The sequence below is a fragment of the Plasmodium coatneyi genome, chromosome 12 (assembly GCF_001680005.1).
Source record: "Plasmodium coatneyi strain Hackeri chromosome 12, complete sequence".
Lineage (NCBI taxonomy): Eukaryota > Apicomplexa > Aconoidasida > Haemosporida > Plasmodiidae > Plasmodium > Plasmodium coatneyi.
Genome location: NC_033567.1, coordinates 3,783,555 through 3,796,073, shown reverse-complemented (window position 1 = coordinate 3,796,073; position 12,519 = coordinate 3,783,555). Strand labels below are relative to the sequence as shown.

The window sequence follows — 12,519 nt, the reverse complement described above, 5'->3', positions numbered from 1 at the left end:
TGGGGCTAGTTTACTAATGGTCCTGAAGATTTTTATGAAAAAGATAGCAGGAGGATTTCCTCTTTCGCTTGCGTGCCGTATGTCCCAAGGCGCCCTGCTGCTGTACCTTTGAGGTAGAGTTGGGGGGATAAACCAATTCGCAGGCGGTAATGAGGGAAAAAAAAAAAAAAAAAAAAAAGCAGCAGCAGTGGCATACAACATCATACAGGTGCATAAGTATTACATACATGAAGTGTACAATTTTTTTTGCGCGCAGAAAGGGGGAGCCTCAAAATATAATTATTGGGGGAAAAAAAAAAAAATTAATTTGCATATTTTCCGGGGAATGACATAAAATGAATGGCGCTTCGTTAAATCATCCGTCAGAAGGAAAAAATAATTTTTTAAAAAATCTAAATTTGTGAATATTGCAACATTAAGCCTTTTTGAACGTACTATCTCATCAAAATTTAAGTTGAAAAAAATGCGGGCAAAAAGAACACCTCGGGGATATTCATTCTCATTTTTGCAGCTTTCCCATTTGGTAAAAAATTTCAAACGAGTAAAACTGTTAAAGGGAAACCGTGTGTTAAAAAAAAAAAAATTCCCACGTCGTCAATATGGGAATACGCCTTGACAGTTGCTGCTATATGCAGATTGGCCATTTTACGTGCGAAAGACCGAGCCTTTTTCTCCGTCCAAATGGTAATATCCTCACATGTTGGTGGCCATAGGCAATATGTATGTACGCACAAAAGGGGGGTTACGCCCCACTGGGTAAAGATTATCCCTTCTTCTTGTCACACCTCGTCGATGTATTCAAAGTGCTTCATAATAGCGTCGATGGGATTACCTTCCCCATCGAGGAGAAACAAATCAAAGCAACAGTTGCAAATGTAGGATGGGTTTTCTTTAAAGAGATAACAATCGAGGACGATTTTTTGCGCAAAATTTTTATGACAGCATAGGCAAAACTTCTTTGCGATGTTTGGCTTGAAGGTCCTGAGGGGGTACTTAGCAAACTCCTTATCGCGCAAACTATTATACTGTCGAATGTTGTTAAAAATAATTCGGTGTTCACAATTCCCTTGGTGTAGGAAGCAGCACTTCTGATACAGTGGGATTTGCATTTCTCCCATGATAGCCTTATGTTGTAGTACCCTATATGGAGGTCGTATAAAATTGTTTTCTTTCTTCTTTTTGTAAAAGTCTAATATGCACGTTGAGTAGTCCAGTGCGTTGGGTGATCTCAAATCGGGGTAGAGAACTCCATCGATGTAATACAAGGATCCTTCAAATTGGGGCAGACCATAATTCGAAGAATCGAAACAAAAAAAAACGTCCGTCAGGTCGGCCAAGGTTTGCCATGACAGGATTTCATACTCGGCTATTTTTATACCCCTTATTGGGTGATAAAAGGAGACGGAAATTATGAACGTATCTTTTGAACTTAAATTTTTCATTGAAGATCCAAGGAGGTAACTCTTTCCTTGTCCCGCGTAGAGGGTATTTATTAAATTCTGATTTATGTATACCCCTTTGAGTAGTGAATTGTTAAAATCGCACACAAGCTTAAACGTTTTCGACAAAGTCTTCCTTTTCAACTTTGCTATTATCTGATATTTGCTAAATGCATTTTTTTCTGTTCTGGGTAACCATTCGACAAAACATTTGGTCCTATTTAACACTCTCTCCTTTTTAGAATTATCTGCTTCTTTTCTTAGTGCTTCTAAATCTACCTTCTGCTGCCAGTTCTTACAGTTGTGGTTTACGATGTGGTTTATTATTTCTGCCACGTTGGGACTTCGAACGCCCGATTTTAGTGCCTCTATGAGGGGGTCATATAAAGTGGCTTCCTTCTCTTTGGAAATGGGATCGTCCGGGTTGGCTAAGTCAGGTGCTCCCCCTTGTAGGCGTCTCTTCACCCGTTCACATTCTTCTTGAAAATCATTCAGTCGAACTTTCATTGGAATAAAGGCCCCCGCAGGGGTGTGATAAATCCACTCCCGTCTTAGCTCCTTACTTATGGGTAAATCTGGGTGCTTTTCAAAAATGTGACACGGTTGCCTTGGTGCCAGTTCGTTATCGTCATGGGGTCTTCTACTTAATGTGACAACCTGGGAGGAGGACTCTTCCCCTGGTTCCTCTCCGGAGGATTGCTTTGTACATTTGATTCCCCCCCTCCTTTCAACACTGCTTTGACGGCTACTGTTGCAGGTGTTACCGTTGCAACTTTTTTTGCCACCCCTGTTGCGCCTGTTAGACGTGTCCCTTTTTGCAATATTTTTCAGGTAGCTCATAAAGAGCCTCTCATTATCACTTTCCGTTTCGCTTCCATGATCACTTCCTAGAGAGCTTGTCCCACCTTCCCTTAACGTGGGTCCCACCCCCTTACCCTTCGAATGGCCCTCTTCCCTCTCCCTCTGCTTAATTCTGTAAAAATCATACTCGTCTGTCTCGAATAGAAGCTTTATTGGAAAGTGCGGAATGGGTAAACTCACTGATCGGTCGTTTCTTTCATCCATAAAAAAGGACAAAACAGAGTAAAGGCAACTCAAAGCGTGCAGGCGAAACTGTGTTGGAGAGGAGACCTCCGTATATGCGGTTGGTCAAGCTGCTAAGTGGGGACACACACAAAAAAATTACATTTTTTGCACAAAAAAAAAAATATATAAATATAAAGTAAAAAGCTACCGGTTGAGGGGTGCCAAAGGGGAGACGAACGGAATGGAGTTTCTCTTCTTGGGTCTTCCTTCTCACACTCTTAGAAGTTTCATTTTATCCACGCGCAGGAGAAAGGGCAAATTTGCCAAGAAAAACGTGTCAAAAAAAGGAGAAAGCGCCACCAAAAGGGACCCAATAAATGTGCCATAAAAGGGTGTGAAAGAGGTGCCCCTCCTCTGCGCAATAACCATTTCACCGACGCGCCGGAAAAAATCACTTGTCAGAACAACCCATCGGGAAGGGAGAAACCACTAATGTGTGCCTTCCTTTTTTGTAACAATATTTTTAAGTGCCCATTCGTTCCCTTTACCTGCGTTACAATTGGGAAGGAAGCCAAATGGGGGAAAAGTATCCTCAGTGGTAGTACACTCCTCATTCGTCACCTGTAGTTGTGTAAAGATTTAACAGACGTGGGGCTGATCACACATGGAGTGAAAAGAAGAGGAACCCAAAATGAACACAGAAAAATGAACGTATGCTTTTTGGTCCTCTTTCTGATATTACACTGTGCTTATGGGAGATCCACTGCCCTGAGGGTAGCCCCCGAAGGAATGACAGCCTTTTTGAGGGCAGTTCCTACGAGAAACACCCTAAGGAAGAACGTTCGAGTTTACAACAACGTAATGCAATTGGAAATACCAGCGGGGGTGTTTCCATCCCTCTGAGTGGTGCCACCAATGTTGTAACCCCTGCAATAAGTTCATATTTTCCTTTTTACCTTTTCACCTTTTTACGCACCCCCAGTTAGAGAAAGTCAACACAGATATAAAAGACCTGGACATTTTAAACAAGTGGAAGGAAAACTACCACCTTCGAATTGTTCTAAACTCCTACTTTTCGGACCACCTGCAAAAGGCCGTCTTAAATGTGAAGGAGAAAATCAGCCAGTATCCTCAGTTTATCATTGCTGGCCCGATTCCGCAGAAGACAATAAAGAAGAGGTAATTCCAACAGGAGCGCAACATTGTTTGTTCTATCTCACCATCTTTCCGTGCTACTGTTCATGTCGAAATAAATCACACGCAGACACAAAATTGCCACGGTATGTGTAGCTAAGCTAAGTGTGCCCCCCTCTCCCTTCTGCGCAGATTCACCTTCCTGAGATCGCCCCACGTGGATAAGGACAGCAGGGAGCAATTCGAAATAAAGCAGTACGGATGTAAATTGGATATTTTTCTGAACTCTTCCATAAGCTTGAAAAGCAACGAATGTAAGTGGCGCCACGTGAAGTAGGGAAATGTGTCCTCTCTGTGTGTCTCACCAAAAGGGGAACTGTCAAATGGTTCGAACAGACCACACATTCGAACTGGATAAGTACTTTCCCCCTTGTGTGTGTAATCATCCCCCCCTATTAAGCACCGCACGATCTTTATTTTTACCCTTCCCCCCTGTCCAGTCACTGACTTCCTATCCGTGAAGCTGCCCCGGTTCGTGGGCTTCGAGTACTACTTCGAAGAAAATTACAAAGGACTAAAAAAGGCGGAAGTACAAAATTTAAAAAAAAAAAAATACGTCAGCAAGTACTACACGAATTTGCTTAACGCCAAGGAGAAAAAAAAAATTGTGGAATCGTTGCTGGAAAATGCAAAGTACATGAATGTGAGGCTGCCCAGAAATTTTTATGACCTGTACAAATTCCCCCTGCATATATTGCAGCACTATTACAAAAAGTAAGGAGAAAAAAAATTACCCCATGATGATGCCATTCGATATGCGTTCTGATCGGAGGGCAGCCTCACCACGCATGCTCCACTGAGACAACGAAATATTTGTCTGAACGCCATATGGAAATTAACTTCCCCCCCCTTCTGCAGAACGATGGAGAAGAAAAAGTGGTATCACGAGAATGAAGACTTGATGAAGAAAATCGAGTCCCTCTCATTTGAATAGTTCTTCTTGGCAGACAAAGTGTAGCGCGAAACGGTTAACTGGCTGACTCGGTCATGTAGGCAGCCTGTCCTCCCACTTTCATGAATTGAGCACATTCTACTTTGTTCCACCCTGGGTGTGTCCCTTGTGAAAAAAAAAAGTATCCTTATCTGTAGCTGTACTAGGAAGTGCGCCTTTTTTATGCATGCAACGAGCAAACATGGAGAACAAAGCAGAGGGGGAAATGAAAGAAAAAAACATTGCACATGTGCACAGAAATTTCCTTTTTTTTTTTTTTTTTAGTTTACACTCTGTCGTATAGGCAGCGTGGCATCTTCATTTGAGCCATCTCACATGGCAACGTTAACGTGAAGGTTATAATGAACGTTAACATTAAGGTTAACATGAAGGTTAACGTGAAGGTTAATTTTTGTGTCATTTTTTTTTTTTTTTTTTTTTTTTTTTGCCAACTTGGCCCCTCCACCCACGCTCCCCCACTTGTGTGAAAAAACCCCTTTCCCTTTTTTTTCTGTTGTGGGCACCTACACATCCTTCTTAAGGCCCCCCAGTGGGAAATAATTTTATTTTTCCTTTTGACTCGTCCGAAAGGGACTACCTCAAAACTGCTCCCCCTCAAAACGATGAAGGGAGACACCCAGACGAATTATCACTTCTCTGTTAAAAATGTAAATTTCTTCAAAAGCGCCTTGGCCCTTCTAAGCGTGGATGACAACAAAAGTAACTCCATCCAGAAGAGAAGTACAACCAACCAGGGGGAGGTGGAAAATTGTATTCTGTTCAATCTGTTGGGTGATGGGTTAATGTTAAGGAGCTTGTCTAAGTGTAAGCAGATATACTGTTTTCTGTTTTTGGATTCTGACTGCTTTACTAGTTACAGTGTCTTGGATAAGGGGGACATGCATAGGGAGAAGCGTCGAAGAAGAGGAAGTGACAGCTCCACGGGGGGGAAGAATGACCCATGTGGTGGTCACCATTCAAGTGCCTTATCCGAAGGTGCATGCAGCAGATGCCACACCCCCAGGGTGAAACGTTGCAAAGGGGAATATAAAAATACGTATAGCGAAGACAGCCACGAAGATGATACGAACAGCGTAAATTCAGATAATTTGTACACCACACATGCTATAAACATGGAGAGCAACAATTTAATAAAACTAAAGGCGGTGTCTCCACTGAAGGTTAAACCTACACAGAGTAATAAAAAAGAAGAAGAAAATGAGGACGAGTATTTTATTCGAAAAAAAGTATATGAAAAAATCGATGACGAAAAAAAAAACAACAACATTGAATTTCTCGTTTGTCAGTACGAATTACTCAGATCAGTAGAATTTTTAGACCCTATTCTTTTAAACATAAAATTTGACTACCCGAATAGGAAGCTGATTCTGCACCTGACGGATGAAGATGGAGACACATCTGAAACTTTTGTGAGAATCATTGTAGACTACTACTATGAAATAAGCAAGTTAGAAAAATACACCTTCCTACAAAATGACTACAATTTCTTTTCCATCCTGTCTACGACTTTTTCCTTTTACCTGGACTACTTGATTAAGGGCACCGATGAGTACATTACTTTTTACATAACCGAATATACTAACGATAGTAGCACGGTGCTTAGAATGGTAATGCGAAGGGGGTGAATATTTAATGCGCTCAAGGCACATGCTTAATCTTATCATTAGCCTGTGCAGCTGCCCCTCCTCCCTTCATTGGCGTACCGCCAACCCAAACGTCGCCTTTATACCCCGAAACGACACATTCCTGTGCACACACACACACGCACATGCTACGCTATATGCATTACACTTGCTCCCCCGCAGGAAACGAAAAATAAGAATTACCAACGGTCCGTTCAGCTCATGCCGAGGGAAAACTTTCAGGACTTTAAGAGCTCAAAAAGTCAAATGTATACTGATGGAGGGAGAAGTGCCCAGATAGACGTGCCGTATTACTACTCACGTGTGCACATCTAGGTAGGCAACTTCCCACCCATATGTTGACCCCCTTTCGCAGATTCAAGTACCGGATAAGAGACTTATCAAAAATTAACCAGGCGCTCAGTAATTAGAAAAAAAAAAAAAAAAAATGTGAATAAAAAAATTCCCTCCTAACCTTACCCCTCACCCATTCCAAACGCGAGCACACGTAACAGTCTGCTCGCCTTTCCACCTCCGTAGAAATAAGTTCCCACCTCAGAATGGATTTCCAGGAAAACGGCTTGCTGCGGTTTCAGTTTACCCTCAGGTGAGTGTGCCGAATATGTGATGGCCTATTCCGTGAGCAGATATGTTCTCCCATTTCTGGGGCACGCCCCAGGGTCTCCTACGAATTGTCCTTTTTTTCTTCGAAACGGATGAGATGCATCATTTATGCATACTGCTTCGCACAGCAGGGCATCCGTTTGGTAATTCACTTTGCTGCATATTCATTTACTCATTTACTCATTTATTTATTTATTTTTTTTGCAAGGGAATACAACATGAACGGAACGCATTTGTGTTACTTCGTACAACCCCTGACAGATATGTCCCTTCTCAATTTTGCGTAACGCCCGAAATGTGGGGACGCACAGGGAAAATCAAAATAACAAAAAAAAAAAAAAAGTGTTTTCTTACGAGTGCAACTTTGCATGCGTTGCCATACACCCCCTCTTTTGTGCCAAGCCACATGGTCAGTCAGGGACACTCCCATGTCGGGCCTTCGAACGTTTCACAAAAAAATGACGAAAATGCAGAACGGAAAATTGAAGAAAAAAAAAAGGAAAATACCTACTTGGAAAATGATAAATGTACACACGGAAATGTTTACATGGCATGTGAAGGAAAAAAAAGGCATTTATGAAAAGTGCCAAAATGAGAATTTAGCTAATTCGTTCGTTTATTCATTTTTTTTTTTTTTTTTTTTTTTTTTTTTTTTTTTTTTTCCAAATGGTATGCACATTGGAGGCGTCCACAAAGTAACGCCATTTCGCCGTCCTCAATTTTTTTTCCCTTTTTATGGAAACTTAACCTGTTTAATCAATTTTGACGGGAAGAAAAAATAAATAAATTGACTTGAGTAAAACTCGAAAAAAGTACCGCCACTTGTTCTACACCGTGTTTTAAAATGCCTTTTTTAACAGAACAGTTGTGCTGTTGCTGCGAGTTTTTTTCTTCGCTCGGATAGGCCCACCGTTTTACGCCGCCAGTTTGCCTCACCTGTCCATTCATTTAAACATGACTATGCGAGGAAAAAAATGAAAGATCATTTGAAAGACAAGTCGGAGGAATACCAAAAGTTGCTCCTGTCAGGTGCGTCGGCTAGCCAAACAGTATGCCTCCTTTTCCCCCCTGAGTGGACAAGACATAATTCCCCCCATCAACATGTTGCAAAATTTGAAAATTAGCATTTTCATTTTCCCCCCCATACTGCAGCGTCCATAACGAGAGAGGCAAAACAGAATGAAGAAAATAAGAAGGCGAAAAAGCAACCGTCTGGCAACAATGACGATAATAATTTTATCATATACATGGAATTTAAATTCGAGAATTTAATCCTTTCTAGGTATCTGTTTGAGATCAGGTAATTTGGATAGGGTGTATGTAAGGGGGTGTATTTGTGTTGTTCGCCTGGACGTGAACATGTGAGGGCACTCCACCCAACACAACACCCTGAACGTGTTCCACAGTGGTACTTTCTTTTCACTAAATAATTTTGAATATGAGTGAGTATATACAATGTAACCGTCCCATTTGTGGAACAACTTGGGTTATTCGATTTTTCCACACCGTTGTTACTACACCGTTTACCCCCCCTCAGGGATGAGCTGGGGACGCCAATCCGGAACAGCGTGCAGATAACGAGGTTCCTCATCATGCGGAGCGAAAACCACATCATGGGCACATGCGTATCCGACAGAATCATCCTCTGCTACAGAAACGACAAGGAAACCACAACCATACTGCAAAAACTCAAGCAGGAGTTAAAAACAAAGTATTCCATATGTCTAACGGTTGAAAGAAACGACAAAAGTAATAACAATGAGATAGACAAGTGCCTCCTCTCCTATATTATCCAATTTACCCTAGTATGTAAGTACGTAGAATGTGGGAAGTGGGTTCACATATGGGATAATATGGATACGATCATTGAGTCCAAATTTTGTGGAAATAATTCCAGTAAATATTTTAACTGCATAGGTTTTAAGTTCCACATATTAAATACCAATTACAGGGTAGCTAGTCAGAAGAAAAATTACATACATTTCGTGCAGATGCATTTAAAGGTTATGTTAAGTATGTACAAAGTTCTACCCCTGGTGGAAGAACAAATTTACGAAAATATGTATGTGTATTGTCTACCACGCTGTTCCATGAGGGCTACCATTTTAAATGTTCTCGATATTTCAGATGCAAAAGTGGAGGAACGAAATTTCAACTATAAGGATTACTGGCTGAATGTACACGGTTATGTGTTAAACGAAAATGCTCTAAAAAAAATAGTAAAGGTGAGACTATACAAAGGAGTATTTAACTACCCCCAAGGAGTTCTCCTAAGGGATAATATATACAAATTAAATATAGCAGTAAAGAAGGACCCTTTTTTTTACGTCTGCCATTTTTTGCGTACCTTTGAGCTGTTAAAAAGGGCACAGATAAAATTGCTCAGGTTTTCCGACTGTGATGAAGGAGAAAGTATATTCGACGATCTTTTCGAACGTCAGCTTGTTATTCCAGTAAAGAAGGAACAGGGGGATGATCAGGATGACCCCGAATTTTATGCCAAACTGAGTCGAATTTGTAAACACGAATTTGAAGGGAATAATTTTTCTCACTCAATTTCCCAATCAAATAAACTACAAAAAACATACGACAATTCGTACCAACTGTACGGGAATACATTAACCACCTCGGGTGTATCAATAAATTTAGATTTTTCCAAAAATAAAAAAAGTGGCAACGGAGAGGGGGACTCCTCCAGAAGGGACTTGGGCACCATTCTGAAGGAGTCTGCGCTGGCCTACTACGCTGGACAAGGGAATCTCCAACAGAAACCCATTCAGCATGAAACAGGACTGCAACCCGATTACTTCACAAGAAATGCTAACCCTGACCACGCAGTTGATCTGGTTCACAAAACGAAGCAGCAAGGCACCACCGTAGTGCCCATCACAGATCACCCAAACAACCACGCAGGGATGAAAACGGCACAGATTGGAGAATCTTACATGGTGGGGAATCCAAACCAGAACAACCAATTGGACAAATACCTTCACAACGTTGCAAAGAGTTACAGGGTTCAGGAGGGAAACAATCCAGACTACATGACCGACTTTAGCATGTTCGAAAGCGTAAACCCACAGATCATATTTTCCAAAGATTTTGAAAACTTCCTGGACAATCTGGACGAGGCTGCGTTGTACCAGGAGGAGCCCACACTAACCCAAGTGGATTATGACCACCAAGAGAAGAAGCGGCCCAATTTTCCCGTAACCACCAACCCGCCACTCGGCCAAACGGAAGACCCCACGCAGGGAATGAAGACGCGCAAAATGATGTAGGGAGATGCTACGTATGGAAAAATTAAATTTTTTACAATGCAGCAACGGCGAGCAAGCGTGCCAACATTCTTAATGCCAATGTTTTTTTCCTTTTGGTTATGCATGTAGGGATAAATAAGTATATTTCTTCCAAGTGGCACTTCCGTGATGTAGCAGTAAGCGCATGCTAATTGGAAGTTATTTTACTTTTAATTTTTTTTTGTACAAAAAATGTAATTTTTTTTTCCTTCCCCGATTGATATGTGCTCCGCTTCGCTATTTTTTTTTTTTTTTTTTTTTTTTTTTTTTTTTCCCGCAAATGGAAAAAGTCCCCGATTTTTTGTATCACATACGTCCGTTTTTTTAGTAGCAATTTTTTTTTTTCTTTTTTTGGTTTACGCTAAGGTAACAATTTTTAATTAACAGTGTATACTATAATTAAACGGCTTCAGCAGAAGGGTGATTTGCGTACAAAAATTAGTCTTACACGGACGCGGCGTAGAGCCATTCGGAATGAAGATTACATCGGAGGGAAATATATATTATGTATTACTTCCTCAATAATATGAGAGAGGCAACTTCAAAACCGAAGAACCGCATATATTATGTCCATTCGTTGAACAGCGAGGGGCAGTTCTGCAAAGTCCCTTTTCGTTTCCACAACGTTGTTTACCATCAGCAGAGTTATCATATTTGAAGGTATAAAAGCGCGTACGACTCACCATCTGATTGTTCCTTGCCAGTTCTGACAACTTGAAGCAGAAGAGGAAAAAAAAAAAAAGCTATTTCCCCCAACAGGTTCAGTAGAAAATGCGTAAACTGAAATACCACGAGCAGAAGCTGCTCAAGAAGGTGAACCTGTACGACTGGAAGAGGACCCGAAATGTACGAGAGGTGAAAGTCCTCAGAAAGTACGTAATTCAAAACAGAGAGGATTACGCCAAGTACAATAAAATATGTGGCTACATAACAAAGTTAGTGTCCAAATTGAGGTTATTGCCAGACAATGATGAATTTAGAATAAAAATGACAAGTGAGTTGTTAGACAAGTTATACGACATGGGGGTAATAAATTGCAAATCAAGTTTAGCTGAGTGTGAAAAAATATCCGTCTCTTCCTTCTGTAGAAGGAGATTAGCTGTAATTTTGTTCAGGCAAAAATTTGTTCAAACGATACAGCTAGCCATTACGTACATTCAGCATGGAAATGTACGGGTTGGAAATAACGTAATTAACAACCCAGCTTTTCATATTAACAGAAATTTAGAAGACCATATTAAGTGGGCAGATGGATCTAAAATTGTGAAGCATATACAGAGGCATCAGAACAACCGGGACGACTATGAGCTCCTTGGAAATTGACCCAACAGAATGGGGAGGACGTTCCAAGGAAGGTTGCACTTTTGGAAAAAAAAAGCCTGGTTTATCATAATTTTTTTTCTTTTTTTTTTGTGATGCTCTTATGGCATGTTACAAAATAGGAATATGTTCTATTGACGGTGTTTACGATTCGGAACTTTCCGTGTCCTCTCAACATCGCCCATATTTTGTTTCCCTTTTTTTTATTTTTTTAAAACCCCAACTCTTTGTAACGCAACTTACATTTTGCGTACACGTCGTTTGATTAAGATATTTTTTAGAAAAAGCAAAATGGGACATGGTGCTAGGGCAAGCCCCGCATGATGGTGAGAAACATCTGAATGGAATTATTTCCCCTTTGGGTTTCACAAATGGGGGTTAAAAAGGAAAAAAAAAAACTTAAAAATGGCGAATAAGGTAAAATTATATATAAGTACACCTCCCCCTGGTATTTCTTCATTTTTTGTTTTTTTCCTTTTCCCACATGGCAACGAATTATTATTATATTGTGCGTTGTGTCACCGGCGAAAACAGCATCCCTTTTTTTAAGGAACCACAAAAAGGGGAAAGGAAAAAACGAATGGCAAAAATGTTCACCATTTAAGCGGTTGAACCTTTACCATTTATTTAATACAAAAGGAGGCTCATTTTTCGCCCTGTTCGAGTTCATTCCATTTAATATTTGGCGTGACAAAAATGAGAGGTTGCCCCTATATAGAGCTGAATAGTGGTGGTACTTTGTCAACAGCGCTAAGGCAATCTGTGTGACGGCAATATTTTTGCGGCACTTTTTTTTCCCTCCCCCCTAGGAAACAGTCACAACAAATCGGGGCATAAAAAAGTTCAGCAAAAAGAACAGCACATAAATTGAACCATATGTAAAATGACGTAAAAAGGGAAAAAAAAAAAAAAAAAAAAAAGTACTTCTCCTTTGTGCGGTTAAGTTTATGCAGTCCGGGTTGGGTCAGCAAAGTTTGTTTTCGTTTCAACTGCGCACCACGGCGGTGTTTTGGCAAAGCATCAAATGGTGAGTTATAAATTGATCG

General features: G+C 40.7%; 5 protein-coding genes across 5 annotated transcripts; 4 read left to right on the top strand and 1 right to left on the bottom strand.

The window, feature by feature from the left end:
- Positions 1-779: 779 nt before the first annotated feature.
- On the bottom strand, positions 780-2,504 carry PCOAH_00045060 (Uncharacterized protein; the record flags this gene model as incomplete). The annotated part of the gene is made up of 1 exon (XM_020061290.1): positions 780-2,504. The coding sequence occupies one exon, from the start codon at positions 2,502-2,504 to the stop codon at positions 780-782; it is 1,725 nt and encodes a 574-aa protein (XP_019916178.1).
- Positions 2,505-3,170: 666 nt separating this feature from the next.
- Positions 3,171-4,593, top strand: PCOAH_00045050 (30S ribosomal protein S10; the record flags this gene model as incomplete). The annotated part of the gene is made up of 5 exons (XM_020061289.1): positions 3,171-3,323; positions 3,448-3,644; positions 3,792-3,913; positions 4,100-4,373; positions 4,518-4,593. The coding sequence occupies 5 exons, from the start codon at positions 3,171-3,173 to the stop codon at positions 4,591-4,593; spliced, it is 822 nt and encodes a 273-aa protein (XP_019917067.1).
- A 620-nt stretch (positions 4,594-5,213) lies between these two features.
- On the top strand, positions 5,214-7,144 carry PCOAH_00045040 (Uncharacterized protein; the record flags this gene model as incomplete). The annotated part of the gene is made up of 5 exons (XM_020061288.1): positions 5,214-6,218; positions 6,417-6,502; positions 6,610-6,656; positions 6,774-6,840; positions 7,066-7,144. The coding sequence occupies 5 exons, from the start codon at positions 5,214-5,216 to the stop codon at positions 7,142-7,144; spliced, it is 1,284 nt and encodes a 427-aa protein (XP_019916607.1).
- A 687-nt stretch (positions 7,145-7,831) lies between these two features.
- Positions 7,832-10,135, top strand: PCOAH_00045030 (Uncharacterized protein; the record flags this gene model as incomplete). Its single annotated transcript, XM_020061287.1, has 3 exons — positions 7,832-7,886; positions 8,010-8,157; positions 8,395-10,135. The coding sequence occupies 3 exons, from the start codon at positions 7,832-7,834 to the stop codon at positions 10,133-10,135; spliced, it is 1,944 nt and encodes a 647-aa protein (XP_019916861.1).
- Positions 10,136-10,924: 789 nt separating this feature from the next.
- On the top strand, positions 10,925-11,476 carry PCOAH_00045020 (Uncharacterized protein; the record flags this gene model as incomplete). Its single annotated transcript, XM_020061286.1, has 1 exon — positions 10,925-11,476. The coding sequence occupies one exon, from the start codon at positions 10,925-10,927 to the stop codon at positions 11,474-11,476; it is 552 nt and encodes a 183-aa protein (XP_019916517.1).
- Between the last annotated feature and the right edge of the window lie 1,043 nt (positions 11,477-12,519).